Source organism: Diadema antillarum, unplaced genomic scaffold, assembly GCF_040938485.1.
Source record: "Diadema antillarum isolate AM-2024a unplaced genomic scaffold, OU_Dant_1.0 seq00000782_RagTag, whole genome shotgun sequence".
NCBI lineage: Eukaryota > Metazoa > Echinodermata > Echinoidea > Diadematoida > Diadematidae > Diadema > Diadema antillarum.
This window is the reverse complement of record NW_027271670.1, coordinates 121,240-141,821: the sequence shown is the minus strand read 5'-3', so window position 1 is coordinate 141,821 and position 20,582 is coordinate 121,240. Positions and strand designations below refer to the sequence as shown.

Sequence of the window (20,582 nt, the reverse complement as noted above, 5' to 3'; positions counted from 1 at the left end):
AATTGCTTGAAACATACAAGAAAATAAGCCACTGAATGTGCAATCAATTTTGCAAATATTTTTTTTTTTCACCAATTTGGAATTTCACGAAAATTTGCAAGTGGTTAAATCAGCAATGAAGAACCTTAGTGATGCGATAAGACTAACTAACAGCCTTAAAGTTTTCTTAGGGTAAGTTTGCAGTTTCTATCTTGGAGATGATACATACAGCAGTTACACGTATGTGATGAGATGCAATATTTAGAGAGTGTCATTATTCTTTTTTTTTTTGCTAGTTGTGACACTGTATACCCTGTGCCAGTATTTCAATCTGTAGTCCCAACTGACCTTTGGCCTTTGGAAGCATCGGTCTCCTGAGTTGTTTGAGAAGCATGGTAGTCCAGCTCCTCCACTCCGACGGGCTCGCTGCACACACTGTCCGTCATGATGTCCGAGGTGGCCTCGTCGCTGACCATCCCGCTGGACCCCAAGGCCCCGTTGCCCTCTTCGCCTGGCAACGGGTTCCTGCCTTCCAGGTCGTCTCCACTGGAGTTGTGGGATACCACGGAGGTGTTGACGCTGGGCGCCTCCAAGGAATGCTGGTGGACCACGTAACACTTCTCGCACACTCGACTCTTCTTTCTGCAAGAGAGGCGACACGGCAGTTCCATTTCCATGAGTATTAATTATGCCTAGTGTGGCACATAAAATGTATTCTCTGTAAAAAACAGTATGAAATATATATGGACTACAAAAAGCATACAATATTTTTTCTCTAGGAGGAATCAGAAACCATCTGATTAACAGCAGATAGATGGCTCTAATCTTTTAAATGCTAATTTTAGCAATCACTGATTTGTGTGAACTACATGATCCACATCAGCATACTGATTATGATTAAATAATCACTAGTGCATTATGGTAATAATCTGCATTTTCATTTCCAAAATTACTATGTTATAACAATCCTTATTGTTATTGTTTTAGTTCTTTTTGCTATAAACATTGAAATTGCTGTTATTACTGACCTTATTTTAATTATATTTGTCATCATCGTCACATAACTGATAGTAGCAATTCTACTTCTTCTACTACTTCCACAATAACTTTATTATTATACTACCATGATCATTTGTATTCAAGTAGTCAGTAGTGGTGGCACGACTAGTGTATGTATTGCGGTAGTGACATTGAAAGTAGTAGCAGTAGCAGGGTTAGCACCCTCCTCTTTGCAAGGAGGTGGAGTGGGATCTTTAATGTGCATGAGTCATGATTCACGCACACATGGGTCCTCTATTTTATGTCCTATCTGAGGGACAGAGTGTTTTTGCCTCTTACTTGGTGGGGACAGCATAGTTACACACAACATTGCTCAGCTATTCTAAATGGGAATCGAACCCCAGCCATATGATTACGAGGAAGACATGCGAGCTACGGACCCAGCCACATCAGCGCCCTACTTACTTGCTGTGTGAGGTGAGGACGAAGAAGTTGGTGCACTTGGAGCAGAAGATCTTCCCACACAGTCGGCAGTGGTGCTTCCTGACAGTCAGACTGAACTCGCATTCACACAGCATGCAGAGGGTCACCTTCAGAGGGAAAGACAACCAATAGCAACTTCTTTGATACAAAATATGCATTAAAGGTAAAACATGACTGTAGAGACTGTCAATTTTTGCTCTGAAATGGAGACATGTACATATGAAATGTGTGAAATCGCATATTGATAACACAATTCTAGTTGGTAATGAAAATGTGAAATATTACTCAAAAATGTATGCCCAAAGAATTGCAATCTTAAATCATTCCCAATCATGGTAGCTATGTGATGCTTTATAATCGATAACATCAATTACAATATATCAGGCCATAGCAGAATCCATCGAGCGAGAATGAATCATATTCGAAACTAGTTACCTGCATTCAATACTGCGATTCAATACTGCGGCAAGGGCCAGTTTTGATCATCACATACTAGTAGCATTCTACCTACTGGCTACTGGATGGAGAGGTTGCTTCAGGAAAAAAAGTCGGGTACACTTTTATAATTTTACACTTTTGACCTCAAAATGCTCCAGAACAACTCTATTTCAGTGGCAGGATTATCAACAGCTTCGAAACTGCTAAATTTGTATCTGATCCTTAAATTGGTCACACATTCAAGAAGACTAAGTCAATTTGCCTGATTGGATGATTTTTTTTTTTTTCTGATTTCCTGCAAATTTAAAACATTCAACCGAATCAATCAAATCTTTCTTCATTAAAGGAAATTTAGTCAAACACAAGGTTGCCAATCTCATGAAGATAAGAATTTAATATCTGCAGCATAATTAACCCAAGGATGTGATTGGTTGCCGAAGACTAAATGTCACCAGTCAGAAAGTGCCCAATCTCTGTGGACCAAAATTTTGAACTCACAAACAAAATTAATACTGGTACTCTGCAACCTGCTTCGTGGCCACTGGAGTTTTCTTACCTGTTTGTCATCCATCCAGCGCTCGGATGCCTTCATCTTGCGATGGTACTCCAACTTCTCCGTCCTCTGCCAGTAAGTGTCTTTCTCTCTAGTAGAAGTAAACATCCAAAATGACAACGTGCTTTTACATATTAAGCATATTACACTCCCATATCTGCACAGTGTTAATGCTCATTCATATCAAGGTTTATTGCAACTATTGAAAACTTGCCCTTCATTGACATTATGTTAATACTGTAAAACGAGGAATGTTCGCATGCATTTTTATTTCGCGAATTTCGCGAGCGCCAAGATTCGCAAAATTAAAATGCACGCGAAATTTCTTGTCTACACTATATGCATTGAACGCCAGTGGCAATACGCGAAAATTTCATGCCACCAAAAAGGCCATCGTCTCCAATTCGCGAAAATTTCATGTCGCGAATATATCATGTTTTACAGTAAGCACCAATTACCGGTGTTCAATATTTCAAAGAAACGGCTGTGATAAAAATCATGCTCATAATTTCTACCATGGCTATTACTTCACAACACAGGATAATTGGTGTTCACTTACATAGATGAAGGGCATTTGTCGATCAGTTGCAATAAAAACAATTTGATGCAAGAATGGCTAACTGGGTCAAGGTTTGTTGTGGAGCATGAGCAAGCTCATCAATTATTCAATAGGGCACACATCGCCACTCTTCACAGTACAAAGATGTTGACATGAGACAGACAGAATCAGCACTGTCCAAAATGTGATCGAAAGAGAAGAGTTAGGGCGCGTTTACACCGAGAATGGTAACGACAATGGTCTGGGGTTTTTTTAGCTATGGTGCGCCAAAAGGAAGTATGTCTGGTTCTGTTAAAAAAAAAAAAAATAGTAATTTGGCACAAAATCACCCAAAATGTTATTCTTATGTCAAAATCAAGGGCAAGAAAATCACCAGTTGAAGATTAATTTTGCAACAAAATTATTAGCGGGGAAGTGATATTGTAACAGAACCAGACATGGTTCCTTTTGGCACACCATAGCAAAAAACCAGACCATTGCCATTACTGTGTTTGGTGTAAATGGGCCTTTAGGCTTTAATATTATCAAAACTGTGATCATTATATAAACATGACACTGTGACACACACAAATACTGACAGCACATCTTAACTTGGCATGGCACTACAATCATGCACCTATGGACATGGCACATTATGTGCAAGACTGATTGTGTTGTTATTACTCACTGTGTGCATCAATGTAAACAGGATATGCATGGAAACCAAAACTATTTGCCAATTAATGCCTCGAACAAGGAGGTCAACATTTATGAGAGTTCATTTGTGTGATGGTACAGACAGAACTCTTTCCTCATTTCAATGCAAAAGCTACCTAATTAACCCTGAAGTCACGTAGATTTGAATGTCTTTGGTTAAGTGTATATTCTACATTGGTCTACATCTCTTATTCTACACAGGTCAACATCTCTTATTTTACACTGGTGTACATCCATTATATTACACTGGTCTAAATCCTTTATATATAACGCCTAAATAGATCCTTGTCATTTGATTGGTTGTTTGACATTGATCATTTAGCCCATTTCACTATGACATCATCATCCATGCAATTGTGGCTCCATTTACCACGCAATCTTGGATCCATGCGATTTGCTCTATTGCACACACACCAAGAGCCCGGCACACTACGCATGTAAAATGCTTGCGTTTGCAGTGTGTAAGGTTATTACGCATTATAAAATGGGTTCAAGAATGTAGCCAATTGGAAGCGCTGAAATGAGTCATGTGTGCTTGTATTAATTTCTCACTAACATGACGGCCTGACGTCACAATGTTTACACTAGCAGTGCGCACTCAATCAGTTGTTACAAGTGCGTCGCGCGCTACTATACGCGCTGTCAATCCTGTAAACAACTTCTAGTTCGGGCTGCCGGCCGGCCTTTCTTGTGTGCATAACATGTGTGGCGTACGTATACATATGTGCGGGATTTCCAAGTGCGACGTGCGTAAATGTTTGGGACAAACATCTTCGGACATCTTGTCTCTTTGACTGGTATTGACCCACAAAGCTACGTGAAAAATGTTGTTAGTTTTCGACCCATTTTATAAAACAAATGATGCACAGGATTATTTCGTGGCGTTAGTGGAGATGCAGCTCACTCTCGGGTATTTACAATGTAGTGCAACATGCACTCGGCTTCGCCTCGTGCATGTTTCACAATTGTAAATACCCTCGAGTGCGCTACGTCTCCACTAACGCACTCTATCCTGTGCATCATTTGTATAACAGCACGCTTGTGTAAAGTGCTTAATTAGTGAGCACTCTCTTGATCTCAGATTCTCTCTTGTTTCTAAATCAATAAAACATGAAATGACAACGATCTATTTTAGGTGTTATGAAAACAAATAATAATATGTTTTTCATTCGCACAATGGACAGAATATTTCATTCAGTGAAAAATGAAATTTTTATCCATTCAACGAGACGCAGCCGAGTTGTATGGATCATTTTCATCTTTCACCTCATGAAATATTCTGTCCATTGCACTCATTAACATTCATTATTATATTTTATATAATGCCTAAAGAGATCCTTGTCATTTGATTGGCTGTTTGTCATTGATCATTTAGCCCATTTCACTATGACGTCATCGTCTGCGCAATTGTGGCTACATTTACCGTGCAATTTTGGATCCACACGATTTGCTCCATTGCACGCTCGCTGAGAGCCCCGCACACTACGCGTGTAAAACGCTTGCATTTGCAATATGTGTATGCGACAGTACGCTTGCGTAAAGCGTTTAGTGAGCACTCTCGCGATCTCAGATTCTCTCTTGTTTCTAAATTGATAAAACATCAAATGACAAGGATCTATTTTAGGCGTTATATAGAGCAAATAATAAATGTTTTTCATTCGTGCGATAGACAGAATATTTCAATCGGTGAAAGATAAAATGTTTGATCCATTCAACGAGGCTGCGCCTCGTTGAATGGATCTTTTCATCTTTCATCTCATGAAATATTCTGTCCATTGCGCTCATAAACATTCATTATTTGTATAATATTGGACTGGTTTACGTCTCTTATTTTACACTGGTCTAAATCCTTTATATTACACTGGTCTACATCTATCACTGTAAAAGTGGATATTTTCACTCGAGTAATCTTTTGCGCTCGGCCGGGTAAGATGGATTTTGCTTGTTTTTAATTACGCGGAATCAGGACATTAACTACTCGAATATATGGCATGCAAAAATATTTGTGTGCTTTTATTTTCGTGCTAGCTTCTGGTTGGGCGAAATGCGTGAAAATTTCCACTTTTACAGTATTCTACACTCTTCTACCAGGGAGGCGACACCTCCCTGCTTCTACATATCCTGTTCTACACTAGCCTATATCTCTTATTCTACACTGGTCTACTTTGTACATCTCTTATTTTAAACTGATCTACATCTCTTTAATTTACACTGGGCTATATCTCTTATTTTACACTGGGTTAACCTCATATCTTACACTGGTCTACGTCTCTTATTCTACACAGGGCTCTATCTCTTATTCTACACTGGGCTACATCTCTTAATTTACACTGGCCAGCATCATTTATTCCACACTGGGCTAAATTTCTTTTCTTACACTAATCTTACATCTCTTTGAATATCAAACACTGGTCTATAGCTTTTGTTTTTACACTGATCTAAAGCTCTTACTTTATACCTTTGGGGAAACGAGTGGCAAGTGTTTCTATAGTGAAAATGAATCAGACCTATCCAACAACACCATACACCATAGACACCATACACAGACACCATACGACCAAGAAGAGTGATGCAGTGTCACATGACAGGCCTTCAGTTCAAGTTTAGTCTTGCCAAGGCATGCCATCGAGGCAATCTGAAACTTTCCCTTTCAATTCACCACAACTGAATGAAGTGAAAGTGTGCATGCGAAACTTTGAAATTCAATATCTGTCTTATTTGGGCCCGACTTCAGCGAAAACCTCACCCATTCTATTTGTTTCATTCTATTCTGTTCATTACAGCCAATTTAGAGGGGAATTATACTTGAAGCTTTGTCTGCTTCTATAAAGCCTATGATATGTGATGCCATGATCTTATGTACACCCACTTAAGTCAGCTCATCACTTCATGGAAACCACATTTCACTTGTTTGTTACTGCGTCTGAATGTTACACATTATACAAGTAGTGAATGGTCACGAGTGCGATGGTACAAAAATTTCACCGAATGCAAAATCTCATCCACAACCACAACCTATTTCTTTTACAAAACACCTCAGACATCAAAGGATGTGGTCTACACCGATTCTTGCATACCAGCATAGTACAGAAATGGCAACCATTTTCCTTGAAAGGCAAATGGTTGTACATTGTATTGATAGCCGCAAACGAAAGTGATTGGTTGAAGTTGATGACAGTACAGTGAGTGAGTGAGTGTGCGGGCAAAAATATGTTTATTATGATATCAGAGGCGTGCAATGGTGCAAAAAACTACAAGTTGATTATGAGCCTAACACTGGAGTAAAGGTAAATGGGTGAAATCAGTGTATAATATTCAAAATTGCTAGACAAAATCGGCACGCTCAACAACAACAGTGAGCAATGGCCTTTCTTCTTGCATGTCACGTGAATGAGCAATCGACCAATCAGTGAACTAGAATCTTTCTCGCATCTTTTAATGCATAATACATAATATTCTTAGGGCTCCATAGCGTACAGTAAGAAATCCTCCTTCATTTGATCCCTTTGTCATTCATATATGATAGTTTGTTCTGGTTGCAGAGTTTTAATTAGCATCTCCATCGTTAGATCTGTACTGGGTCTTAAAATGGCAACACATCTCTGTAATGCTATGTTCCTGTTTGTCTCTGAAATTTTGGCACCTTTTTTTTGCACTCCTTTTTGATTTTGTGCTAACTGAATCTAAATGAACTTAAAATAATGAATGAATGACCAGTTCAATCTCACCTTTCTTCAATATAAGATACGTGATGATATTCAAAAGAACCAGTTCAATAATGGCATGATGATAATTTCTGCTGCAAAGTTTTCTCCAGGCCTATACAGGTTAACCCTTTGCTTGCCCACACACAACAGACAGAAATAGCTAGTTTTGTGTGGGTGTGTGTGTATTCTTTATTGGCACTGGTCAAGTCCTCTGGTCATGGCCATAATGTAAAAAACGAAGCCACTCACGTGTAACCATTGGACGGCCACACTAGACCGATATGAGTCAAAACGGATCAGAGGAATTAACATAGTGCCTATTCATCGTAGGGTTAGTCTCTATGTCGCCCTCTAGCTGTGCCATGAGCACAATCCAACCAACAAGGTGTCAGTTACTTTAAAAGCTGTTATTTTCGTGAGGGTTTAGTTTTTGCAAATTTCATGAATAACTGTCGGGCCATTAATTCTAAAACATGTTAAAATATCGCCACCTGATCTTGAACGCATTAAATCTGCAGAATGAAAGGACAGGCATTGATGCACTTATGATAGCCTTGATGTCAAATCAGGAAAATAACATCTCGCGAAAATGTCTGTGACCCCCTCATTCGCAAAAATGATTGTACGCAAAGATAACAGCTTTTACAGTTGCCACACAATATTCAATCCTCTGAGCACTTCAAAGCTGTCATTTTGTCACACTCGAACGGGACATTGCTGCCTTCACAGAAATTTTGTTTGCTCTGGCTAACAACGAAAAGTAAGAATTTCCACTGTATCCTTTGATAAAAACATTCTGCCTTTATGACTTTTGTGAGAGATGTACAAGCTGTTATGCTTCCATGCGTCTTCCATATTAAGAAATTTCTTTGTACATCTCCACAGGAATGTTAGCACTATGTTATATGAAATGCTGTATGTAACACTATTTAATAGTTTGCTTCCGCGGAATTAAAAACATGTGAAATTCATCTTCTTCAGCTGAGCATGAAAAATTAACAGCACTCCTGAAAAATTTCCATTGCCACAGTTCCCCTAGCAACCTCGTTTTAATGGGATTTTGCTGTACTATGGTAACAGTATTTGATGTAACTGACTATGATTTAAAATCTCTAAATGAAATGGGCACCCAGGACAGAACCACACTCACTTGATGACCTTGATGAGTTGTTTCTTCAGCTGCTCGTTGTCGTCTAGTGCTTGGGCCAGTTCTTCCTCCAGTGACGCCATCTTGCTACCATTCTCGGTACGCAGGACCGTCACCTCCGCCTGAGTGACATGATGGGGACAGGAAAAGACAGTGTGAATGAGTAAGGGCAGCTGAGAAACACGCATCACTTGATCCTCTGGAATATGACTCTCCAGAGGGCATCAGAGACTTAGTCCTAATTCACAAATGTAGCCTTTTGCCAGTTTAAATTTAGTGCATGGATTATGCAAATTTCGTCTGCATAAATGTGCGAGACAGAAACACACATCAAATCAATAAGGGCACAATGGCATGTGCATGTGAAAAGTATGCCCATTTTGCACTTGTCTAAGCTGATGTATTAAATCCAAACAATAGAATTGATAGTATAAACTACCTTTCTGAATCCTATCTGGGCTACAGAGTCATAACTGCCAATGAGAAATTCCAAATGGATGCTGTGTTAGATGATTTTCACTATTACGGTAGGTAAGTAAAATTTTATCTTAACATTTGTTTGGTTTTGCTGTAATCAAATGTGCATGTATCTTATCCCCCATTACATGTTCAAACAGTTAAAGTAATTGCAGTGCACCATTATTGCAATCAGAATACTCAGAAACCAGGCCAAAATATATCAACAGTGGGCATTAAATTATTGCTATGGTAACTGCAATTCATTGGTTGAGAAAGATGAGGGCTTTGAGGTGCCACTAATGCAATAGGGTTAGCTGCACATTTCATTTCATTTCATTTATTTCCACAGGGTAGATAAAAAGACATACAAACATTACGTGAGCGCAACTTACATCATGCAAGATGCAATGCAATAAATATATAACACGTGGAGGAATCAAACAATAGGCCATAAAGGCCTTTCAAAGGCTGATCCCTGACAATTGAAAATGGTACAATTATTAATTACTATCACAGAACAAAACATTACAGAATACATGGGACTATACAGATGACAAAACATTACAATAAACAAGTGATTAGGCAAGCAATATATTATCTAAGTCATATTCACACGTGTGTCAAACGTAATGCCCTTTTCTTTCTCAACCAACAAATTGTTGTGGAAGCAATGTTAAAAAGTGTTTTTGATGAATGGGCTCTTCATATGCCACTCTATGTTTCTCCAAGGAAATTCTTATTAGGATTTTGTCACCTGTATGAGTTGGATGGATCAGAAACTCACCTGCAAGTCTGTCCTCGCTCTTTTCTCATCCTCAAGGCATCTCGACAACTTCAGAAATAAAAGATAAGTAATAGAAACACCCATAAAATTGATACATTAGAGAATATCACTTATTTTTGATAATAACATTAACCACATTAGAAAATAGCACCAGCCAAACCAAAAAATTAAACAAAACAAATGAAAATAAACAAAAGGTAAAAAGGGAACAAACTGAAAATAAACAACTTGAAAATATGCTTGCAGTGCTTCAATTTTTGTTTTTGTTTTTTGTACTCCTTTTTGGGGAGTTCTTCTTTGCTTGCATTTTTTGTTTCATTGGGCTCTTTTTTGTGGGGGGGGGGGGGGGTGGAGGAAGGGATGTCTACACACTGTCTGTGTGTATTTAAAGTAATACACACAGAGTGGCCAACATACATTGTATGGACCGAACAATCACGAAGATTGCTATGGGAACCACAGCATACTGTGGGTCTACCTTTAGAATAGGCTATTTACAGGGGTCAAAGGGCATAACACTTCAGATGCTGCACGTCCAATAACTCAACCTCTGATTTCAAGTTTCTGATTTCAAACTTGAGTAATATATTTTGAACTGATAAATGTGCAACAACTGGAGTTAAAACCAAAACATCCAACATTCATGATCATGGGTGCACCAATATGCAATAAGGACAAGTATCTCCATCATCTGACTTTATCAAAATAATCAGGGAAAGTGTCAGGTTAGGTTAGGAAGATTGGGACATGTACGCATTTTGGGGGAGTTTCTTGGCTAATATGCCATAGTTGGTATGCACATTATTATAACCAGCATGGAGTCGGTGTTGACATGTATAATATGCTAATAAACAATGCATAATCCGTACCTGGTATATACACCATATCACAGACCCTCACTATCAATGTTTGCTGAAAAATCAGTGCGAGTTCACTTTCGGGTCATCACAGCCTTAAGTGCGACTATATGGAATCTACTGATGAAACTAGGCATCTCAAAGTCCACCCACAGAGTATTAATATACACTCCACTATGCATTACGTTGAAACTGTCAATAATGCAATGACAGTGTTTTCATATTAGTAGCCATTTCCACATAAATTTTGAATGTGTGAAAAAGCCTTTATCTCCCTTTCCCACCACCACTGCCACACACACACACACACACACACAAATACACACAAAAACTATTACATAGAAGAGTAAACTACTTGAACTGGGAGGCTACTGTCCCAAAGAATATGCATTTTCATTGTCCAGTGGTAGAGTCAAGTTGTACAATTATATAACTGGCTGTCAGATTTAATGTGAATAGAGTATAGGGTAAATACTGCAGAAAATGATAGTTACGGTACTAGTATGCTGTGTTTTTGTTTATTTCTTTGAATTTAGTGTCCTGGGGAAAAGGAGGAATAATTCTATTAGGATCTATTGTCATAGGGGGCCTGTGTGTTCAATGCGAGAATTTGTCCCCCTATAAAAGAGAAAACTGTCCATGGTATAATCATGTTAAATGAACGGAGGTCAAGATCATCCCGTCACATTAAATGTAGTAGTTGAGTGTGACACACTAAAAAACAAACAAACAAACAAACAAGATCACCTGCCAGTCATCTAGTCAGAATAGAGCAAAAACAGATAGCCTTGTACTGTATAAGCTTTTATTTTCGCATACAGATATTTGCGTGAATTAGGAGGTCACAGACTTTTTCGCGAGATGCTATTTTCGCAACTTGACACCAATGCTATCTTACATGCATTGTTACCCTAATGCATGGCAAAATTTTCGCTTGTTGTTAAATTCACAATCCAATTCATGAAATTCACAAAAATTAAACCCTTGTGAAAATAACCGCTTATACAGTATTTGATACAGCTGCATACTGCTGACTGCCAATTTATCAGAATTAGTGGTGTGGACCAATGGTCAACGACAATAGTATTTTCATGCCCAGGAGGGAGGAAGTCAAGAACCCAGGAAACTAATACCAATGTTACAGCCAACACTAAACATGAACAGCTCAATTAATGCAACCAAAGACTACCTGAAGATGGCTATTAACATTTGAGAGTCATTCATCGGCCTGGCATGGCATTATAAGCGTGCTTTTAATGGATGCACTTGAAATCTGTGTGCATGTTTGTAGCAGTGCGTGTGATGGTGTGCTTCAGCAAGGGAGTGATGCTCTCAAACATACATTGCTATTTTATAATTTTGCCAAAGAGAATGGGAGATGTTACCCGGAGGTATTCATAAAATAAAAAAAAAAGAATTGTGCATGTCTGTATGGCTATTATATACGGATGCTTCAAAACGTTCTCATATTTTTGCAGTTGTTACATTTCTTCATATTCTACAAATTTGTATTTTTTTTTTTTTTTTGGTAGCATCACTCTCATTACACCTCCTTCCCTATTTTAAATGGAATTAGGACAAATATCCTGCTCAGTATAAATTCTCAAAGTTTGGGGAGGAATTATGCTTTAGGCATTAATATCACAAATGTTTGCTTGCAATCAAAGAGAACACAGCAAGTCATGTGTACAAAGGCATTACTTAGTCGAAAAAAAAAAAATCACGATCACAAAACGAAAATGACAATCTCATTCTGACATGAACATTTTTCATGGCCATATCATAATAGGGTTGCAATTTATGTGTTTGACTACCAACAAACCATGGTGGTATATAATTCTAACATTTTGTTTTCCCATCATGCACATAAACTCCATTTTAATTTTTTTTTTTTTTTTTTGATGCCATATCCTTTTATCACACCATACCTTATTCATTGCTAGCATTTCATTCAAAAAAGGTAGAATGCAAAACCTTCTCTTTCATTGAGCCCTATTTAGGCAACATACCATTATTCATCTCAGTTACAAAATTATCAAGACCCTCCAAATTGCTATTAAAGTTTATAGTACATCCTTTTTAGTCGCTGAATTTAAAGGACAAGTTCACCTTCATATACATGTGGATTGAGTGAAGGCAACAATGTTAGTAGAACACATCAGTGAAAGTTTGGGGGAAATCCAACAATCCGTTAAAATGTTATGAATTTTTAAAATATCTGTGCAATCACTGCTGGAGGAGAAGACTACTACAGTGTATGATGTCACATGCGTACAACGATATAAGGAAAATAAAAAGAGAATTTCACAAAACTTGACTTTTTGAATAAAGTGCACATTTCCTCAACTTGTTACTGACTTATGTTAGGGGTAATATTATTCCCCCTGACTTCTGAAGTCGAGTGTTCTTTTATTATGTGAGAAAAGGGAGAATATCTTGAATTTTCTTTATACTTTCTTTACATAGTTGTACTCATATGACATCACAAGCTATAGTAGTCTTCTTATCCAGCCGTGACTGAGCAGAAACTTAAACAAGAGACCCGCGGGTCTAGCGCTCACCTGAGTATCACAAGTTCACCTTTCACGCAGTCACTAATCTAAATTAAAATTTGACCAGGCATTCTCAAGTACAAGATGAAAATGTACAATAAGGGCCCAATTTTTTTAAGATTCCTTAATTTGGGGGGATTGGGGCCCCCTGGGGCCCTCTGGGTGGGGCATGGTGCCCATTTTGATAAATTGAGATCCTGACCCCCTAGGGATGCTACCTGCCAAGTTTGACAAAAATCCATCATGAGGTTTTCAGGAAGAAGATGAAAATGTACAATTCAGGCCCCCATTTGGACCCTTCCAACCACCCCCCCCCCCCCCCCCCACCCAAGAGGGGCACCCCTGGATCTCCTATGAACAAACTTGAAACTACAGTCATTAATGTACTCACTCATGATATTATCTCAGCTCTATAACTTCTGATTCTAGAGATTTATAAAGATTCCTTCATTTGGGGGGTTTGGGACCCCTGGGGGCCCCCTGGGTTGGGCATGGTGCCCATTTTAACAAATTGAGATCCTAACCCCCTAGGGATGCTACCTGCCAAGTTTGGTGAAAATGGGTCATGGGGTTTTCAAGAAGAAGATAAAAATGTACAATTTAGGCCCCATTAGGACCCCTCCTCACCCCCTCCCCTGGGTCCCAAGGGGGGCACCCCTGATTCTGCCATGAACAAACTTGAAACTACAGTCATCAATGTACTAACTCATAGTATTAACTTAGCTCTATCACTTCTGGTTCTAGAGAAGAAGATTTTTGCGGATTCCTTAATTTTGGGGGGTTTGGGCCCCCTGGGGGCCCCCTAGGAGGGGCATGGTGCCCATTTTAACAAATTGAGTTCCTAACCCCCTAGGGATGCTACCTGCCAAGTTTGGTGAAAATGGGTCATGGGGTTCTCAAGAAGAAGATGAAAATGTACAATTTAGGCCCCATTAGAACCCTTCCCCACCCCCCTCCCCTGGGTCCCAAGGGGGGAACCCCTGATTCTGCCATGAACAAACTTGAAACTACAGTCATCAATGTACTAACTCATAGTATTAACTTAGCTCTATCACTTCTGGTTCTAGAGAAGAAGATTTTTACAGATTCCTTAATTTTGGGGGGTTTGGGCCCCCCTGGGGGCCCCCTGGGTGGGGCATAGTGCCCATTTTAACAAATTGAGTTCCTAACCCCCTAGGGATGCTACCTGCCAAGTTTGATGAAAATCGGTCTTGGGGTTTTCAAGAAGAAGATGAAAATGTAAAAAGTTTACGCACGACGCACGACGCACGACGGACGACGGACGACGGACGACGGACGACGGACGACGGACGACGGACGACGCACGACGCACGACGGACGCCGGACGAAGGGCGATCGCAATAGCTCACTTGAGCCTTTGGCTCAGGTGAGCTAAAAATTCATAACTTTTGAACGGATTGTCCGATTTTCCTCAAACTCTCATTGATGTGTTCTACTAATATTGCTGCATTCACTCAACCCTCATGTCTATGAAGGTGAACTTGTCCTTTAATGCTCTGTTGCAAATTTGGCAACATTTGAATATTTCTTTTGCTGATTTGTGCAAATTTGATGAATATTACTAGTTCCATAACTTCTGTTGCAATACAGGATATGCAGTAAAATTATGAGTTGCCAATTTGCAATAAAATTATGAGTTGCCCATTTGCAGTAAAATTGTGAGTTGCCAATTTGATGATAATAAGAGGGTAATTTCTGCAGCAAAATGACTCCTGGACTCAATATACAGTGTAGGTTAATAGCAACTGACTGATAGATTGCCCTTCATCTACATAAATAAGCACCAATCATATCGTGTTTAGAGCAAAAGCCATGATAAAAAGCTGGTGTTGGACTCGAATCAGTTGTCTCCTGACTGTGAGACAGGAAACAACTTGGCACAAGAATCTTTCATTTGAATTTATAGTTAAATTTTCCAGACATCAATCTATTTGTGAGATATGCAGGCATGAAATACATGATTTATACGACAGTACAGCTGTCCGGTTCAATTTACATGAAAACACAATTTGCTTGTGTGCCCTTGAAGTCAGGGTGTATGAGGTCATAAACTATACCACATTGTGACTGATATAACAAAAATGCTGTTTGGTATAAATATATACATTTGGCTATCATTGCTTCTATGTGTGGGCTTGCCAATTGTACTTAAAGTTCATTATAATGGGAACTCCCTGCTCTATGGATACTCACTAGACATTTCTGTCCTGCTAAATCAAACATTTCTGCACATGTATGCTACAGTCTCGCAAAATCAATGACACCTCTGTAATGTCGTTTGCATTGTGTGACGAGACATGCAAGATGCAGCTTTTCATGCACTGGGGTTCAAGATATCATGCCTGAGACATATCATGTATTCATGAAAGTTGGATTATATAGAAATTATTACAGATAATGGTAATTATGTCCTTAAATGTTCAATGTATCGTATCAGACATTCAAACTGTTATCAAACTGCCACATCGCACTCTCTCACTACAGTGAGTGAGTAAGAGTAACAAAAACTGAATGTGAACAAGAAGAAAAAAATGGAACTCTTCTTTAAATCTCTTCAGAATGGCTGATCTAGAAAAATTTCATCCAGTAAATTAAAATGAAAAACGACTGTAAGCACGCTGATCAAGAATCATAGATATCTACATCACTGAATCACTGAACTTCATACTAAATGCAGTACCTATGTGCGATTAGTTTTTTTTTTCTTTTTTCTTTTTTATAATGTGCGGTCAAGACTTTTTTTTTGCACACCGCATAAATATGATTTTGTGGGTCTTTCAACAGAAAAGTGATGTATATTAGATACATGCCACACCAATATTTTTTCATATATTGCGCCATTTCTAAATTGCATTTGGCTGAAATAAAAGTCTTGTAGCTATAGCAAGTGAAATGTGGACAATCTCGATCCCACCTTCACCCCCCCCCCCAAAAAAAATGGTATGGTCCCTTGTTTAATATGTGATGTCAGTGATATAATAATGTGGTTAATTGACTGGAAAATATCTCATAACAAAGAAAAGATGTGGCTATCTAATCATGGATAATAAGTCTGGAAATGAAAAAAGTATGGCATTGCTGCATCTCTCACAAATGTGTCTATCATACAGCAGTAAATTTTTCTGCATGTATATATTGTCTTCTGTCAAGTCTTGACAGAGCTCTTTTATCTATTAATTTTTTTAATATCAACTGGTGATTAAAGTTCATGTTGGCAATGTGGATAATAATACATCAGGCTAAAATTGACAAGCTGTGTCAAAACTGGAGGTGTTTTTCTTCACAGCATCTGGATCAAGAGCCAAATAATTCAGCTCATACTCACAATACCTCTAAAATGTGTGAATGATATGACAAATTTCTGCAAGAAAAAAAGATGTCATTAATGCAATTCATTAAAAACATGGCACAAGGTCAATTTCATTCACCACTGCAAGCAGTCCAGGTTAGAGTTCCAAGGAAACACAGCATAAATCTGAAAGAGGTTAGTGGCACTGTCTAAATGCTGCGTGCTTAAGAAAAGGATCTACATAACATACTGTACATACGTATATACATGACAACACATTGCGGAAAGGTGCATGCATGCAGTGAAGGAGATGCTAAACAAAGCTATGCACAAGCGACTCAACTTGCATTTTACCTCTTCCACACTCTCTTGGTGTATGTTGATCTGCCGTTCTTGTCGAGTTATTTCATTTTCCTGCTCGGTGAGCTGATAGGTTTTTTGGGGAATAAAGCATTTACTGGTACTGTTTATCTTGTTTATTAGAGCACTTTTAAGAGACTAGAGGCCTACATGTATACAAGGCAAGAACCGCTTTGCATTGTTTCAGGTCACCCTTAGGGTCGGAGTAATGAAGAAAACTTACCAATATGCACTGAAACGGTTTGAGGGCTGTCAAAAATATCTAGAAAACAGGGAACAAACTGACTTTTTTTCTGCAAATATTCTGCCTTTGCAATCACACACTGCAAAAGACGTGACTTTATAAGAAAAAATCAAACACAGTCATTCATTATTGAGAAAGAAATATATACTGTAAAAGTGGAAATTTTCACACAAAGCTCCAAAATAAAAGCACGCAAATATTTTTGCTTGTCACTTGTTCCACTATTAAACGTCTTGATTCCGCAGAATTGAAAACATGCAAAATTCATCTTAGGCAGCTGAAAGCAAAAAATTACTCACGCCAAAATATCCACTTTCACGGTATTTAGGAAAATTATATTTATAGGTGTTGGCATGGGTGGGAATGGAGCTGTCTTCACCAGCTGACAGGCAAGATCATCTATCATATTAACATATCATGTCACTCAGTGAGTGAGAAACGGGAATATTTGGATATTGAAGTCTATGCACATGGGGAAGACAGAATTAACAAACAGATAATAAAGGTTCACTGTGAGAACTGCATCGTTCATTAAGCAAGTGTTGGATTGAAGATGTCAAACGAAATCTAGTGAAGGGCAACAATTTTTAATTTTTTTTTTTTTTTTGGGGGGGGGGGGGGGGGGGGGGCAACCAGAACAGGCAGAATTGCACAGAGTCCATACAGAGCTAGTGTCCTTCTTGCACTATTGTGAAACACACAGCAACTGAAGTTTTGCTAAAAGTGGATCATACTGAGACACTCGTATTGTTTTACACAGACATGAAAGTACACAATTTGTATCTACTCACAAAGACAAGTACACAATTTGTATCTACTCACAAAGATAGGCCACCACTATCTCATACTGACCAAGTTTATTGTGCCTTTCTTATCAAAAGAAAAGAATGAGATTAAAAACCTTTTTGCTTGGTCAGATAATTTTCAAACTCACAGGAGTTGCAAGATTACTAGGTGTACAGTTGTGGCTTTGGCAGAGCAAGCATTAAAAATGGTCATTATGATATTGATAGTGGTAGATACAGTTTCCTTTGAAAACTTAAAACTGTTGCAACATCACAAGACATGAGTACTGCGATGTATCAGATCGAGCAGTAAAACAGGAATATGTAGTGTCAGAAGAAAAGAAGTTTACGACCTTCTTGTTCCAAATTTATAGCGTACTCTTCATGCATCTTTTATTTCTATTGTGTTTTTGTTTCCTTCTGAACAGAAGGATTTATGTTTGAGGGGAAATGCAGTTGCTGCAAACATGAATTTATCTCCAACACGTTGTCCACAGGTGTGTGTGTGTGCACACATGTCTGTATGTTGAGGTGGGGTTGGGTAAGGTGCTAAATATCTACGCAGCCATTTGTTGACTCTTAAAACATGACAAACCGCTGATTATAAAGCTGCAGAACAAAACATCAAAGCCTATTATCAGCTCATTAAGCACTTAAAAGTTAATTTAAAAAAAAGAAAAAAATCTGCAGTGAGTCAGCAAATTGTGTTATCCATTCTTTACCTTCTTCTGGAAGCTGACTTTGTCCTGGTTGACTTTCTGCTTCAGCGTCGTCAGCTCAACCCTGAGCTCGCTGATCGTCTGTTCGTGCTCACTCTTGGCAGCTTTTAGCAGTCTCACTTCAGCCTCCTGCTCCTGGTAACTCTGGAAAATGAGAGAATATAAGACAGGGTATGGGACAGTCATCTCTGGTGTACACATAGCCTTAGCAGACAGAATAATAGCAATATTATGTTACTTGTATTGCACCAAATCAACTCTGTAAAGCCCTCAAGGCACATACATACTATTATTACCCCAGTCACTGGATATAATAAATTTCTGACAAACACTAACAGTGCTCACTCTCCACTCCCTCAGAAGCAATCAAGCTTCATACCAGCCGCGCCAGCATGCTAGCATTAGCGAACAGCTATTGTGCGTGGCATCGCCATGCAGTCTCTGTGACTAGTACTACTGACGATCTTAGACCTCACACATTAACCTCTGTTTTGCTCTCTGACACGGTCGGCAAACAAACATGATGGCAACAAATTTCTGTCACGATTTCTTGCTGGACTGAGGAAAGCAGATAGAAGTTTGTACACAAAGAAGTCAATGTTCGGCTTCAAGTACGGACTACATCGTCACTTTAAGACCATAAGAGATGTTGACATTAACAAATCTGATAAGTTCCATCTTTTTTTTCTTCCCACTAATAAGTTCCATCTTAGTCAGGAAACTTACAAAGTAATGATGAGTAAATTGAAGAAGGCAGGAAAGGGCTACATCAAGCACAAAAGCGCAATATAAAGTGAGGAAGATTTGACCAAAATTCTTGCACCTGACGTGCTCGACATCATAACCCCACAGGGTTTGCAGAACAAGGTCTTCTTGGACATAATGATATTTTTTGCCAACAGAGGACGTGAAAATCTGTGGAACATGAAAGCAGATGACTTTTTACTCCACACAGATAAGCAGAATCTTCGCTACATTACACACCGTGACACGCTTACTAAGTCCAGACGAAAACACAAGGATGAAGAATGTGGCTACATGTACGAGATTCCAGGTTCTTCCACATGCCCAGTCTCAACATTTCTGGCTTACAAAGCAGCGTTACATCCTGCACTGGACTGTTTATGGCAGCATCCTAAATCCACTGTTCCAGCAGAGGGTCCATGGTACTCCAACTGTCCATCAGGTGTGAACACTCTTGGGAACAAAATGAAAACAATCGCCACAGCAGCTGGTTGCGCAACAAAGAACACAAACCACAGTCTATGACAATTACTGTCCTGGATCATGCTGGTTTTGCTAACCGTGATATCATGTCCGTTTCTGGTCACAGGTCAGAATTCTCCCTAAAACACTTTGCTTCTACAAGCAATGACAGGAAGAAGGAAATGAGTAGCAAGATCGCTTGCAAAATGATGCAAGAAAATGCGCAAACAGCGTCTACTGCTTGTGCTAGAACCAAGTCTCACAGCACTGCAGCAATACTGACAGTCGGTCAGCTGAGCCCCAGGCTGTTGTCCCAAAGAACAGCTGATTCTCCAAGAATGCAACTTCAGCATTCAAAATGCAACATTACCTTCAGTCCAGCACTTCCATTTTCATGGACCCGTAACTTTCTACAAAAGCAGCAAATAGACTGCTTCAGTCAGAAAAGTGTAAATATATGTTCTTAAAATTCAGTGTTTGGAGTTCAAGGTATGCCTAGGAGTGAACTGTTATAAACAAGTTTGAATTGTATTTTGTTTCAAATAATTGACTGTTTCTATGTGAAGTTCATGTTTGACTGTTTTGAACATCTTGACCTCCAAGGACCAGTGACACACACCAAAATGTAAGTCCCTCCTCTCTTGTTTCTAAATTCATAAAACATCAAATGACAAGATCTATTTAGGCATTATATAAAACAAATAATAAATGTTTTCATTCGTGCAAAGGAAAGAATATTTCATTC

General features: G+C 38.8%; 1 protein-coding gene across 1 annotated transcript in view; it reads right to left on the bottom strand.

The window, feature by feature from the left end:
- Positions 1-20,582, bottom strand: part of LOC139739092 (uncharacterized) — a 50,312-nt gene that overhangs the window by 5,243 nt on the left and 24,487 nt on the right. The window contains exons 11-17 of the mRNA XM_071649712.1: positions 18,635-18,775; positions 16,878-16,949; positions 9,805-9,852; positions 8,565-8,683; positions 2,456-2,543; positions 1,444-1,568; positions 328-621 (exon numbers count right to left, since the gene is read on the bottom strand). Coding sequence (XP_071505813.1) covers positions 328-621; positions 1,444-1,568; positions 2,456-2,543; positions 8,565-8,683; positions 9,805-9,852; positions 16,878-16,949; positions 18,635-18,775 — 887 coding nt within the window. The remainder of the gene's footprint in view (positions 1-327; positions 622-1,443; positions 1,569-2,455; positions 2,544-8,564; positions 8,684-9,804; positions 9,853-16,877; positions 16,950-18,634; positions 18,776-20,582) is intronic.